Below are 15,329 nucleotides of genomic sequence, written 5' to 3'. Positions count from 1 at the left end.
CTTGTTGTCCCAGCCTCTGGGGTCGATGAGGCGGCCCATGTGGGTGTAGGAGAAGACCACCCTCGACATCTCTCGCCATGCCCGGCTCAGGAATGCGTTCCCGGTGCCTGTGATGTTGCAGTGGATGAAGGAGAAGCCACTCTTATCTGATGGATTAGATCTCGCTTGTGCTGTAATGTAGGCGACATTATCTGCCACTGATTCGATTTCACAGTTCTGTAAGATTTGTTGATTAGATGGAAGTTTCTATCACCGAAAATGTTTCTTTATATATATATATATATATATATATATATATATATATATATATATATATATATAAGCAACCATCTCATTGTTTATTTTATTTTTGATTTGATTTTGTTTTATTGCACTTATCTTTTTTGGCTTATTGGCATTAGACCAAAGCTAAAAGTGTTTAATAAATTGGAAAAAGAGAAGCACATTACTACCCATTGTAGTGGATGGAGTATTGGAATGTTTGTATACAAGAGAAATCTAAATACACTCAATTAAACCCATGTTTGATGTTAGTTTGATTAATTTAGCCATAAATGTGCCTTAAAAATCCATAAGTGCATTAATTTTACTCAGTGTTTGGAACCTACTAAAGTAAAGTATGTCAGAGTAACCTAAGAGCATTGATTTGGCATTCTTCTAATTTTGTTAATGACACATTAATTAGGCTTCAACTTTAAATTAGATGAAATACTATAATTAATTAATTCCAAAAATTAATTAATCAATCTTTTAAAAAAATTGTTATATTAAACATGAGACCTATCACTTGCAATCCAATATCACAACATCACACTATATTATTATCCTTTACTCTAAAAGTTAATTGATATATATATAAATATTTTGTGTCATTCATTCTTCTCCATGCAACACAGAAAAAACCTCTTTTACTAGAAAGAATACTATAATTAATCAAAAAATCAAATAATTGATCTCAGCAAACTAAATTATTAATCTACTTTACAAAAGGGATTAAATTTACACATACATATAGACTCCATATATGCTTCTTTTTTTCCTGTGCATGTAATATGGATTCTTGTTCAGCCATTAAGTGTGCAACAGAGAGGAAGCAGAAGGGAGTATAGAACCTGGTAGATGGATCTGCCATTGCCAAAGATGAAGTCGACTGTTCCCCTAATGAAGCAGTTCTTGAAGAAATGCCTGCCGGTGTCATCGCAAAGCGTGTCTTGGTATCCGTAGAACTTGCAGTTGTAGAAGGCTGCCATGTCCCCCGATATCCTCATCGCCACCGCTTGAGCTCCCTGCACTCCGTCGCTTGGCATCGGTGCCGTGTTCTTCAACGCCGCGAGACGCATCAGAGCAGGTCAGTTAGTTCTATGCCTGTGAAAACCCTACTGCGACTGCTTCGGTCTCTCAAGACCGCCTACCTCGAAGATCACGTTGCTCGCGACGAAGTAGCTGGACTCCACGGCGACGGTGGCGCTGTTCGCCGTCCCGTACCTCGCAGCCGTGCCGTCGAACGATATCGTCGGCATCGCACCGGGTTGGCCGTAGAACGTGACGTACGGCCTGGACCGGTCGACGAGGATCTTCTCCCGGTAGACCCCCGGGCCGATCTTGATGACGGTGCGGGCGGTGTTGCCGGATGGGATGCTTTTGACGGCGTCCGTGATCGTTCGGAAGTCTCCGGTGCCGTCCTTCCTCACCGTCACGACCCTCCCGCTTCGCTCCGTCACTGCGAGGAGTGGTTCTAGGGTCGGTGCACTTGGTGGTTCGAGGTTGCCCAAGTCAGCGGCGGCCGCGAGGGCGGGGAGGATACGGAGGCAGAAGAGGGCTGCAAGGAGGGCGGCCGGAGAGTGAGCTTGTCCCAATTGTCGTCTCATCTTCGATGGAGGAGGAGGAGGAGGAGCATGAGAAGGAAGGAAAGAGAGGTGAAGGAAACGAATAAACCGGTCCAGCTTCTTATGTGATCCTTCTCGCCTGCTACGGTTACCAAACATGGCCATATTGCCGGTATAACGTAACTGAGGCATCTTGAAAGGCCACCATCCAACACAAATTGTTAGCATGATATTATTAGGGTTAGTAAGTATTTTGAATTCCTAATGCTAATAAAATTGATTAGAAAATAAATTTTTTTGGAGGAAAAAAAAAATTAAATATGGAAAGAAATCTTTAGAAAATATATCTTAAAGGGGGAAAGGGGAGAGAAGACGTAGGAGAAACACTGTGCATATAAAGTTTCCGGTAAATATAGAAAGGCTGAGGAAAAATTATTGAACTCTGTGATTCACAAAGCTTAATGAATCGATATTGAGCCTATGAGAGTTGATATGTCAAAGTAAAGGAATAAGAGAAAGAAATCAGAATTTTATCTATCTAAATTATCTTTTAAAAATTTTAGAATTTCCCAAAGGTATTTGTCGATGATCAAAGTATATTTTTCGATTTAAGTTTATTTTATAAAAATTATTCGTCAAAAGTTGCACACTATTATGTCTTATTTTGTGCATCAATTTAATCGTTTACACTTACATGTAAAAAAAAATTGTTCAATATATTTTACTCTATAATTTACAACAATATATATTTGTTTTTCATGCTAATCTAAAACTTACAATATATATCATAGGGTTAAAGTCCATTTTGGCCCTGTGATTTTGTTCATGAACCACTTAAACTCTTATGGTTTACTTGTATTTAAAATAACTCTTACATTTTTTAAAACATAACATATAAATCCCTTCCGTCAAATTTGAGTTTTCAGACGTTAGAATATGCTTACATGATATGTTGATTTATAATAAACCATTAATATAATGATACATATAATTTAAGTTTAAAAAAAGATTAAGGTCCATTTTAGCTCTAGTGGTTTTGACTATGGATCACTTAAGCCTGTATAATTTACTAGTGCCTAAGATAACCCATATATTTTCAAAAACGTAGTATGTAAGCCCCTCTCGTTAAGTCTAAGTTAACAGACGTTAGAATATCATTATATGACATACTAACTCATAATAAATTATTAATATAATGATATATATAATTTAAATAAAAAAAGGATTAAGATCCATCTTATCGAGGAAAAGGAAGCGACAGAGACCATAGTAGTGGATGAAGGCGGAGAGGCGAAGGTAAGAGAGAGATGGACCATCACATCATAGGCACGATGAGTGAGGGTGCAAGAGAGGATGGAGTGGGAGGCGGTGGAGACAAAGACACCTAAGAGGAGGAAGAGGTACTAGGAGACCACTACGTACCTAGCTCGAACTGGTCAATACACATCCATCTAAGATAGGACCAGAAGCTCCTGAGGTCATCATCAATACGGAAGAAATTGTATGTGTACAATGCCCTACTAAGCAATAGCAGCTCGGTGTTGCTATTGGTGGTTGCTTTCACAATGATGCCTCCTCCCACAATTTATGATGGTCTTAATTTTTTTTAATTTAAGTTACATGTATCATTATATTAATGATTTATTGTGAGCCAGCATGTCACATAAGCAGACTCCAAAATTTGTTAATTCAAACTTGACAAAAGAAACTTATATGCTATATTTTTAAAAATATAAAGATTATTATAAATATAAATAAACTATAAGGGCTTAAGTAGTCTATAGTCAAAACGATAGAATCTAAAATGATCTTAACCTTTTTTTAAATTTAAATTATATGTGTTATTATATTAATAGTTTATTATGAGTCAGTATATCACGTAAACAGACTTTAATATATGTTAACTCAGACTTGACGGGAGAACTTATATGCTACGTTTTTTAAAAATATAAAAGTTATTTTATACATAAGTAAACCATAAAAACCTAAATGGTCCATAACCAAAATAATAAAGATTAAAATGTCACCATGTGATTATTTTGATAAAGGCATCTATTGATCTCCATCCTAAAGGGGCAAAATCATGATCCAACCCAGAGACAATTCCTCGTGAGCCAGCTTACTTGTGCGAATGAAAATAAATAATAACTTACTATGTCTTGACTAAGCTTCTTTATTGGAGATTATTGATAAATATATTTAATTTCATATCAATTGAGGAATATAAAAAAAAAATCATAAGAGTAAAACCATGTGGGGCTCACCAAGAATGGATAATTCCTCGAAGATAAATAGTGATTTATCACCCTATAAACTAACTCAATCAGCTTCCTCCATCCAATAAGAGACTAAATTGGGGTCCTAGTAGGTCACCTTTTCTCTTTGCTTTCTTTTGTTTCTGGGGTCCTTTACCACATCAGTGCATTGCATACATAAGAAGCTTCAAGATATTTAAACCAGGGCAGTAGTAATAAAAAAAAGAATATATTTCTTGTTTCTTCTCAAAACTGCAACAATCTGCTATCTAGAAATTTAATGTTCAAAGTAGGCCAACTTTATCTTTCAAACAAGATCATCAACTTGATCTAGTCTAAATAGATGTCCTAATAAAATAATTTTCTCTTCATGGAAAAATGTAAACAAGACACTGATCTCCATATTCTTGTTTGAAACATGATTGTGATCATAATTGTGATGTCCTAATAAAATAATTAAGTTTCTCTTCATTGACAACATTGTTTGAAACATGAGCAACCGTAGTCATTATAATTGTGATCATAACAGGCAAACAGAATAAATAATGAGCAAATAAACTTTTGATAAACCATCTTTTACATATTAACATTCCTTACAGAATAGGATGATGGTGACTATTGAGTTTTTCATGACCAATCATTAAATAGAAAAAAAAAAAGCATTTTGAATAGGAATGACAGAGATGTATACCTGATTTTAGTTGAGACTATTTTCTTTTGAAACAGCGATTTAGCAAATGCTGACTGCTTAGCATCCAAAGAAACAAATTTGCATCCATCCATGTTCCATGTTTCTCCAACAGCTGGGACACAGTTTGCCTGAGCACAAATAGAAGAGAGATTCCATCCTTTCTCAATTAAATCAGACTGTAATTGTGCTAAGCATCAGCAGCTAAGTCCACGTGATTGTTACTCCGAGCGGTTCTTTAGGCCATAAATTCTTTTGCGATGTATGACCTCGACTCATCCTCATTTGATATGAATTTCAACTAGTTGATACCATGATATCAACTTATTATGTAATCCAGCTCACACCAACCTTCTTCAGGTTCACTACATCAGCTTCCATTACATCTCTAATTTTCCTTCTATCATGCCACTTCTCTTCAACAGCATATAAATTAGACACCAATACAAATGCTGAGCTATCCATCTGGCCCAATAACACCATCTTTGCGATTGAGGCGAAACCTAATCTAACATGTCCATACATAATACAAAAGCTAACCAAGGTTCTTAGCACTGTTGAACCAGGATTAATTCCCATTCCCTCGATAAAACTGACTGCATCCGTAAGTAAACCAGCACGTCCAAAAGCGCCAACAACACAAGCATGGTGCTCCATTTGTGGTCTGATTCCATAGTCATCACTCATGCTCCTAAAGAAATGGACTACTTTGTCAATAAGGCCACCATGGCTGCAACCGGAGAGAACAGAAAGGAATGTAATATCATCGGGCTTTAGCCCACGATCAACCATTTCCTCATAAGCCTTGAGCAGCTCCAGGACATTACCATGTTGTGCATGCCCCGCAAGCAAAGCATTCCAGAGAACAAGGTCATGTTTAGATGCTCCATTGAAGTAGCTTACTGCACTTCCTATGCTTCCACACTTGCAATACATGTCGATAAGAGCACTTCCAATGAATGTATCTTCTTCCAGGCCAGACTTTACGATAGCAGCATGAATTGACTTTCCGATCACAGGATATGTTAGTTTAGCCGCAGCCTTAAGTGCACTTACGAAAGTGAAGTGATTCGGCTTAATTTCATCTTGGAGCATTTGATTCATGCACAAAAGAGCTTTCTCATTGCATCCGAGATTTGCATATGCTGAAATCAATGCAGTCCAAGAAACAACATCATGTACAATCATCATTTCAAACAGCTGAATTGCTTCATTCAAGCTCCCGCATTCAGAATAAAGAGACAGTAGTGCTGTCTGGACTGCGACATCCATCTCTGAGCCTGATTTAATCAAAAAGGCATGAATTTGTTCACCTTGATCTACAGCCTGCAAATAGGTGCAACCCATAAGAGCACCAATGCATGCAACTGAATCAGCAATAATATCTTCTTTGTTCATCTGGTAGAATGTGTCCAGTGCTTCCATGGAGGATCCACACTTGGCATAGCCTGAAATCAATATAGTCCATGATAATAAATTGTGGTCTTCACCGATATGCTGGAAAATCTTCAGAGCATCCGGCATACACAGACACTTGGTGTACATATCCATCAGGGCATGATTGATGCAGTTATTTAGCCCAAAACCATATTTGAGGACAACAGCATGAAACTGAATACCAAGTTTCTGAGAGTCAGAAGCAGCTGCAATACTAAGAACACAAGCTAACAAAACATCATCCAACATCATGCCGTCGTGAAAAAAATGACAGAAGACATCTAAAGCATCTCGAAATTGTTCTTGGCTTGCATACGCACATATCAAGCTGGTCCAAGTGATCACGTTCTGGCTGTTCGAATATCTCAACAAATCATGTGCGTCATCCATGCAACAACAATTAGCATACACTCTGATAAGGGAACTCTGCACAGCACCATCCCCCTCAAACCCAAATTTAACTACCAGGCCATGAACTTGAATAGCCTCCCTCCAGAATTCAAACCCATCGATCCCACTCAACACATTAACAAAAGTAGCTCGAACAGGCAGCAGGTGTGATGCCAAAACATGATTGCAAAACACCTTAAAAGCTTCTTCAAAATTCCCAGCTTTAGCAAGTAGACCAATCACGGCATTAACCAATACAATGTCCTTGCGCTCCAAGCTCTCAAAAACCTTCATCACGTCACTGAGGAGTCCATAGACAGCATAGAACTCAGCAAGGCCACTTGCAACGAAAGCACTGTCGCCAAGACCATATTTGACCACAACGCAGTGAGCCGAAAACCCCATGCCAAGATCGCAGCTTTTAAGAACTCCGACGAAACTAAACTCATCGGGAGAGACACCGCATCGCAGCATCTCCCTAAAGCAAGCCAAGGCGTCGAAGCGGAGGCCGGAGAGGAAGCAGCCGTCGACAACGGTGTTCCACGACACGACGTCTGGATTGGGCATTTCGTCGAACACGCGGAGGGCGTGCGGCAGGGCGCGGCACTTACAGTACATATTGGCCAAGCCGTTGGAAAGAAAAACGGAAGGGTGGGGGATGGTCCGGAGGATGCGGCCGTGGATGGCTCTGCCATCGGGAAGCGTTCCAGATTGCGCGGCGGCTCGCAGGAGCGCGGCGTACCGCTTCTCGACCTCAAAGCGGGCGGTAGAATGCGGAAGGGAGCCATGGAACCTTGAAGCTGTCAAGAGAGAAGCAACGGAGGGTCTAAAGCTGCAACCCAACCATCTACTTGTGAGGCAATCTACTGCCTTGACTTGTGCAGGAGAATGAAGTGTTAATGGCTTGCATATAAGCTTATAGTTCATGAATAACAACAATTGGACTGCTAACTCTTTTATATATATATATATATATATATATATATATATATATATATATATATATATATATATATATATATATATATATATATATATATATAAGAGTTAGATTATATGCAAGCCATTAATTGCATATATATATATATATATATATATATATATATATATATATATATATATATATATATAGTAAAAAATAAATTAATTAGGTAACCCATGACATAGTAAACCCGCTTACTAAAGATTAAGGATTTAAAATTCTATCTGACATATTTCGGAAGGATATAGTGATTAATCGTTCGAATCTTAGATAAATATTTTTAGACACTAAAAATTATGATTCCACTCACAAAAATTTGAAGACTTAAAAATTTTATTTAATATATATATTTTTAAGATACTTACTTATTTGATAAAATATTTATCAAATTATTTAGAGTCTTGGGGTAAATCTTGTGTTAGCCACCTATTCTTTGAAAAAATAAATTGATTTTGATATCAAATGCTATCTCTCATCAATTATGATCATTGATTAGATTGAACGAATTAATCAAAGTACAAAAGGATCAATATTCTTTGTAGAATATATGCATCCAAAATCCAAACCAGTGTGGATGAGTAAAAATGAAGCACAAGGTGTTCATTAGAGTAGAAAAGCGTATCATTTGTTTCCGATAGACTCTTTCTTTACTCTTATAGGTTGCAACATTCCCTGGAAATAGGAGGAAACTTGAATTGGCTGTCAGTCCGATGGATTTGTCTCGAACTTGGCATACAATTCTGTGTAGTTGGTAAATATGCAGCCTTCTCATCATTCAGAAAGAAGGGGCTTTTCTTCCTCGTAGATCTCTATGCTACTGCTACGATCCTCCTCCGGCGGTCGGATTCCTGAACCTTATTGGCGGCGGCGGGAGGACGAAGAGGTGGCTTCATTCTCCCTCTTGCTGACGCTTCAGCTTCTGTTCTTTCATCCAACAAGATTTGATCGCGACGACATTCCTCACTGCAGAATCCCTGGTCACCCCTGCGTGAAATCACAGTGTCTGAGCCACAGTTCATTGTGATCTCAGCCTACTATTCTGAAAATACAAAGAGTGTTGTGGTGAGCTTGTGTCAGAGATCACTGATTGTGTGTTCTATAATAAGCAGTCACAATCCGACAACAGTTCAGGAGATCATGGATGATAGGTGGTCTCTCTCTCTCTCTAAATCCATCTACTATTACATTGTCAAGAGCAGAATTTATGCTGAACTTGCATCGAACAGTAGCAACAGCAGTGCTTCGATGTTGTTTAGAGAGGTAGAAAGAAGCAGTCAGGAGTGATGGAATACCTATACATGTAAACATCCTTGTGAGGACGCAGCTCCTTTCTGCACAAGAAGCAAGCTTTCAGGAAGCCAAACTGAGGCGCAGAAGCCTTGGTTAAATGGTGAGGCATGCAAGATCGAAGTGAAGAATTGATCACGACATTGGATCGTCGTCCCGAGTTCTGTATGAGGATTCGAAGGCCTTCGAGCCGATCGCAGGCGCCTTTCGAGCTTTCGATGGCAGCTGCAACAGTCTTTGGTGCCTCACCACCTTCCTCCCCCACATGGAAGATGCTCCATGTTCTCGGTAGCATCTCGGAAGAGGGAGGAAGGGAGGAGGGAGTTGAGGGGGGAGCTCTTCAAGGAAGGAGATGAGGGTGAGAGTGGAAGGAGTGATGGATACTTAAAACTACTTGGTGTCCACAAAAAGGATCCCCCACCTCTTTCACATGACATGTTGAAATCGTTATCTTGATTGGAATTGCTGATCTTTAGATTTGAGACAGTGCAGTTATGCACGCAACCCAGATTAGGGAGGGATAGCCAAGTCCTAATCAATTAGGGTGGAGGGATTATTTCTTTTTACGGTTTATTCGAACAATTTCGAGTCACGAAAATAGTCTCTTTTTTTTTTTGTTTAATTATAACATTCGGAGATCTTAGTGTTACAGTAGTTGGCTGATTTTAACAAAAGATGTAAGAAATTATTTTTATCTAAGTTGTATGGATCTTAGATAACATGAGCAAAGATTAGTGTACAATGATCTGGATAACAAAGAACATGAAGATATTGGATTGGATAAGAAAACTCCTTAAATATATATTTTAGAGGTTTGCTCTAATAAACAAAAAACAGTAATTACTGTGAGATAGGAAGTGATTCATTCAGAATGTGGAAATCTTTGGTGAATAAGAAAGAAAAGATTATTATAATGAGACTATGAAACAAATCAGGAAGTGAGAATGAACACAGAATAGAAAGGATGAACTCAAGAGGGTGCAAAGAAAGCTACAGGAACCAAATAGGATATCTCTTTTCTTTAGATTTTAATAGCAATTATTAGGTCTGAAATGCTTTATAAATTCAAATACTGAGCGATTAAGAAACAACATATATATTATATATCGAGATGAATATCCAAAATTATTAGGAAAAATTAAAAAAAAATTATTCAGGAATAGTTCGATATAGTTATGAAAGGATAACATAAGGCGAATCGCAGTTAGAAAATGTGAGATGATCATTACTAATTATGTCAGAGGAGATAGATGAACATTTGAGGGAAGAAAACTATAAATAAAATTTTAAATATTTTTAATTTAATTTAGAATATTGTTTTGTAGAGAATTCAATGCAGCAAAAAAATCCTTATAACATGCACCAAATAATTGGAACTTAGTAATTTGATGTTCTTGTACCAGCACCCTTTTGGCTTTTCATTTTCTGTTTTTTCTCCATTTATCTATAAATATATTTTTCAATAATAATTGTTTGAATTTCCTTCCTATATTTTGGCCAAAAAATTGAGGTTTTTCTTTGAGGAGAATTTACTGGATATGTGAGGAATTGACAAGATCAAGTGGATGGTCAATATCTGTAGCAAAAAGTTTGAGATGTATATCAAGTTCATCAACAAACATACTGCATGCTGTGATAGACAGATCAAACTTTTTCATACAAATATAGTTTTATCAAGTATATCTAGAAAGGACCCACTGTCCTCTCACATTGTCCAATCATATGCCAAGTAGATCTTAAAATTCAGTAAAAGTTGAAAGATACAGCAGAGGACTTATTCTTCCAAAATTGGTGGAATATATTTGTGCTTGGCAAGTGAACACTCCACATGCAAGGGTGGAAGAAAGAAACAACTCATATGGTGCATTAATAGATGCTCTCCAGAGAGAGAAAAAAAGGTCCACACACTAGTTGGAGAATAATTCCTTCTCTGTTGGTATGTTGCAAGTGACTTCAGAAAGTCTTAGCTGCACATAGTTTTCACCCTTGTTGATGTTCATGTGTTGTTGACTCTGCAAGAATCCAATGCTTTCCTGCAAAAGAATGTTATTAGATCAAGATATTTACCTTAAAAAGGTCTAAATCACCTTTAGTTCACCCAATACTAACAAAAGGGGAGAAGCAATAGAATGAGAAAGGTGGTTTTCTTTCTCACCTTAGTCAGGTGAATATTCTATAAAATATATGATAAAAAAACATTTAATTTAAAGAGTATTTAAGTAATCATAACTGTATAATAATATTATATCAATTTTATTTAATCCGAACCAGTTCATGTGATTTATCTAAAAACTGTTAGGGTCAACTAGTTTGTTCCAATATTTTAGTGTAACCCATCCAATAATAACCTTTTGCTACTCTAATTTTCTCAGAAAGGGAAGAGAAGAGACCAAGGAGCCAATTCTGTTCCAATTCAATAGGAACTCATTATGTTCAAATGAACTCAATAAGAACTCATTATGTTCAAATGAACTCAAAAGGAACTCATTATGTTCAAATGTGGAAGGAAAAATAGACTCAACTCTAACTAGTAATGACCTTATTGAAAGCATATATGACCTTGATTCTGCCAATGATTTCTTCTTCCAAGTTGTAAGAGAGAAAATAGGTGAGTAAATGATCCAGTGAGGCAAATAATTTATATCTCATGTTTTGTGTTTTCTGGACATTACTTAGGTGTCTAAAACATACATGCAGCTCATGTATGATCTTGACCACTAGAATATGATGTTTGTTCAAGAAAATTACTAATGCTAAAGCATCCATCCAGTGTGAAATGAAAGACTGCATTATACTTTATTATTAAATTTGTAATTGAAAATGAACAAATAATCTTTTGAGCCAAATAATCTTACTTCTCATGATTTTTCAGATCACCCAGGTCTGTGGAACATATATGTAGGCTCAAGTGTTTTTCTTTATCTATTGAAAATGAGGTCAGCCCAAGCACTTGAATCTGCTGTCAGTTTGTCCCATAGACTCTTCTTTGGTCTGCCAAGCACCTGAGTGAAAGCAGATAGAATCCAACTACAGTTCTTCACCTTGCCAACCAAATCATTTGCAAGTAGCACGTCAGTGCAGGTTAACTAACTTTTCCACACACCAAAAACAAAAGCTTTCAGAATAAACTATGGGAGAGGATATCAGTTAACTTGAATATCATCTTTTCATGTTCCAAGTCCAATCTGTAGGACAAAAAAATTCTTCACTTGGTCATCTTTTCTTGATAGAACTGGATACTTAATTCTAACTGTACATAAATTTAAAAGAAAAAGAAACTTTTTTTGGAAAGAAACAAAATTAACTATTTGCACAACATACAACTCAAAAGGATATAATTTTGGGCAGCCGCTACACCCCCAGGTGAGCAACTATGTTCACCGGCTGAAGATGGCATTGATTCTACCACTAGGAATTTTCTCAGCACTTAAGAACATCCCAGTTTTTGCTCTTTTGGGTTACCAATAATCTCTGCAAGAACATGTCCCATCTTTAAAGCGATGCAAAGACTTTGGATCCTTGATCAATATTTCACGTTTATATAATTTAGAAATTAACTTGCAAATTGTGTGACAATTGGTACATATCCGAACACTCTTAACTATCCGAATGGCTCTAAAAGTTGGCAGGTTAACAAGTCCAAAGGCAACTGCTAGCTTCTCGCTGTGGCTGCCAACTATGTCTTCGCTGTCTTCCTCAATCTCAAGAATAGTAACATCAAATTCAGGGATGACTTCATTTGTATCCATTATTCTGCTATTAATTTCAGCTAGTTTGGACTCTGAATTCAACGTAAGCTGTCTTCCTGTTGAGAAGGTAATCACCTTCTGTTTTACTTCCATCCAGCAATAACCATGAGACTCATTAACACTGCCTTCTTTCTTAGCCCTTGGCACCTTTGACACATCATTTGACTTTCCATATAAAGCTTGAGCATGTGATAGCAGCCTGAGAGTTTCAGGGTTTCTAGGTTCCAGCTTAAACAAATGGGTTGCCGCAAGGTTTGCTATTCTGATATTGCCATATATTCTAGCTGCAGTAAGAAGGGCATTCCAGAGAGCAGCATCGGGCTCAATAGGCATATTGTCAATCAGATCAGAAGCTTCTCTAAGCCTACCAGAACGCCCCAAGAGATTTACCATTCCAGTGTAGTGTTCTAAACCTGGAGACAGCTGGTACTCCTCCGTCATGTTAGAGAAGAGCTTCTTTCCTTCATTCACCAATCCATCAAGACCATAGGCATTTATCACACTAGCAAAGATTGCTTTGTTTGGTCTTATACCTTCCTGTTTCATTTGATTAAAAAGATCTCGTGCATCATGACAACGTCCATGTAGAACAAGCCCAGCAATCATTGAATTCCAAGAGATGAGATCCCTTCCTGAGAGACCATCGAATATTACTCGAGCATACTCGATATCTCCAGACTTTGAGTAAGTATCTACGAGAGCATTTGCAATCGAGATATCACGCTGCAGATCATTGTGCAGAATGCAAGAATGGATCTCCTTCACCTTCAACACCGACAATAAATTTGTACAAGCTGGAAGGATACTAAGAATGGTAACCGAATTAGGCCGAACCGAAAATGCCTGCATTTGTCTGAATATTCTTAGGGCCTGGTCTGGATCACCATTTTGCAATGAACCAGCAATCAGAGTGTTCCATGTAGCTGTGTTTCTTCTGATCCCCTCCATTTCCATCGTGTGAAAGAGTTCCACGGCTTGGTCCTCATCCCCATTCTGAATGTAGCCTGAGATCATGGAATTCCAAGTCACTACGTTTCGGCGCACACCTGAACTCTCCATCCTTGAGAACAGATCATAAGCCTTACCACAGTAACCAGCTCGTGTGTAACCTCCAATCATTGAATTCCAAGTGAAGACATCTTTCTCAGCCATCTCCTCAAAGATCCTCTGAGCATCCTCCAGTCTACCACATTTTGCATACATATCGATCAGCGAATTCCCCACTAGAATGCTGTGGATGCATCCGATCCTAATCGCATACGAGTGGAGTTCCTTTCCATTGTCCAAAGCTTGCAAAGAGGCACAAGCAGATATAGCACTTGCAACAGTCATGCCATTCGGTTCCACTCCTGAAAGCAACATCTCCTGAAAGAGATCCAAAGCTTCATTCATCCTGTCATTCTGAGCAAGCCCCGAAATCATGCTTGTCCATGTAAAGACATCTGGCGCGATTCCAGAACTCTCCATCTGCTCCATGAGCTCCATTGCAAGATCCGGATTGCTAGATTGATTATAGCTCAAAATAAGTATATTCCAAGTGACAACTCCTGGTTCAATCCCTTCAGCTCTCATTCGTGCAAAAAGCCTCAGAGCTGCTTCATGGCCACCACACTGGCAGTGCCCGGAAATGATAGAATTCCACGATACCCTATCTCGTCTATCCATCCTCTCAAAAAACCTCGAGGCCGAATCCAGCTCACCACATTTTGCATACATCGCCAACACCGAGTTGCTCACACGGACCTCTTTCGACGAATCCAGAAGTCCGATCCGAACGGCAAGTGAGTGCAGCAGCCGCCCGGTCTCTAAATTGCCGGTGTTGCTGCAGGCCTGCAAGATCCTCGGAAGCAGGAAGGTGTCGGGGAGCACGCCCTCGTGCATCATGCCGAAGAACAGGTCGACGACCTCGCCCCAGCGCTGCTCGCGGGCGTAGCCGCCGATCATCGCCGACCAGGTGAAGAGGTTCCTCTCGCGCATTCCGGCGAACACCCGGCGGGCATCCTCCAAGCTGCCGCATTTAGCGTACATGCTGACGAGCTTGGTCTCGACGAAAGGGTTGCGGTCCTGCACCGAGCAGAGCGAGGCGTGGAGCCGGCGGCCATCTTCGATGGAGTCGGCGTCAATGCAAGACTGGAGCAGGGAAATGTAAGCTCCGGGCCGGATGGGGGAGCCCTGTTCCAGGGCGGTGATGGCTTGCTGGAGGTGGCCGCCGTGCTCAGGGAGCTTGAGGGAGCCGGCAGCCGTGGGCAGTGGTTGTTTTTGCTTGGGTTTCTGGGCAAGAAAGGGGGTGATGGTGGTTGTAAGTGGTGGTCTGAGGAATTGGAATAGTTTCGACTGGTTGAGGAAGAGATTGGGGATTGGGTCGGTGGGGTGGCAGCCTAGGAATGAGTTCTCCATTGGTGGGATGGAAGGGGACGAGGAAGGAGGGGTTGAGAGGAGGGAAGGCAGGGGTGAGACCACCCTCCCCTACACGCTCTAGTGTTATCCGGATAAAGGGGGACGAAGAAGAATTGGATTAAAATTAATATTGATGGTTACTTCTAATTATGTTTCTTAGAGTATCGAGGTGTCGTTCGTTCGTTCGTTCGTTCTTATTTGGATTTCCGATGTCCGCTAGTTGAATGAAAGATGTAAGAGAAGATCGAAGGCTTCGGTTGTTGGCACAACTAAACTTATGGCTGTGTATCCGTATAAACTGCAATCAATAAAGGATTC

At 39.2% G+C, this 15,329-nt stretch overlaps 3 protein-coding genes and 1 long non-coding RNA gene across 4 annotated transcripts; all 4 read right to left on the bottom strand.

The window, feature by feature from the left end:
• Positions 1-1,064: 1,064 nt before the first annotated feature.
• On the bottom strand, positions 1,065-2,068 carry LOC135673991 (putative pectinesterase 63). Its single transcript, XM_065183398.1, has 2 exons — positions 1,413-2,068; positions 1,065-1,319 (listed from the first exon to the last, which is right to left on the bottom strand). The coding sequence occupies exons 1-2, from the start codon at positions 2,052-2,054 to the stop codon at positions 1,065-1,067; spliced, it is 897 nt and encodes a 298-aa protein (XP_065039470.1). The 5' UTR covers positions 2,055-2,068.
• Positions 2,069-5,096: 3,028 nt separating this feature from the next.
• On the bottom strand, positions 5,097-7,523 carry LOC135673990 (pentatricopeptide repeat-containing protein At2g33680-like). Its single transcript, XM_065183397.1, has one exon. It carries the CDS (start codon positions 7,521-7,523, stop codon positions 5,097-5,099), a length of 2,427 nt encoding a protein of 808 aa, XP_065039469.1.
• Positions 7,524-8,153: 630 nt separating this feature from the next.
• Positions 8,154-9,278, bottom strand: LOC103985536 (uncharacterized). Its single transcript, XR_010513818.1, has 2 exons — positions 8,871-9,278; positions 8,154-8,562 (listed from the first exon to the last, which is right to left on the bottom strand). It is a non-coding gene; the product is annotated as an uncharacterized LOC103985536 (long non-coding RNA).
• A 1,424-nt stretch (positions 9,279-10,702) lies between these two features.
• Positions 10,703-15,146, bottom strand: LOC135674416 (pentatricopeptide repeat-containing protein At1g19720-like). Its single transcript, XM_065184240.1, has 3 exons — positions 12,187-15,146; positions 11,721-12,050; positions 10,703-10,898 (listed from the first exon to the last, which is right to left on the bottom strand). Exon 1 carries the CDS (start codon positions 15,009-15,011, stop codon positions 12,324-12,326), a length of 2,688 nt encoding a protein of 895 aa, XP_065040312.1. The 5' UTR covers positions 15,012-15,146; the 3' UTR covers positions 10,703-10,898; positions 11,721-12,050; positions 12,187-12,323.
• Between the last annotated feature and the right edge of the window lie 183 nt (positions 15,147-15,329).

Source organism: Musa acuminata, chromosome BXJ1-5, assembly GCF_036884655.1.
Source record: "Musa acuminata AAA Group cultivar baxijiao chromosome BXJ1-5, Cavendish_Baxijiao_AAA, whole genome shotgun sequence".
Lineage (NCBI taxonomy): Eukaryota > Viridiplantae > Streptophyta > Magnoliopsida > Zingiberales > Musaceae > Musa > Musa acuminata.
The sequence above is the reverse complement of the archived record's forward strand: the minus strand, read 5'-3'. Positions and strand labels throughout refer to the sequence as shown.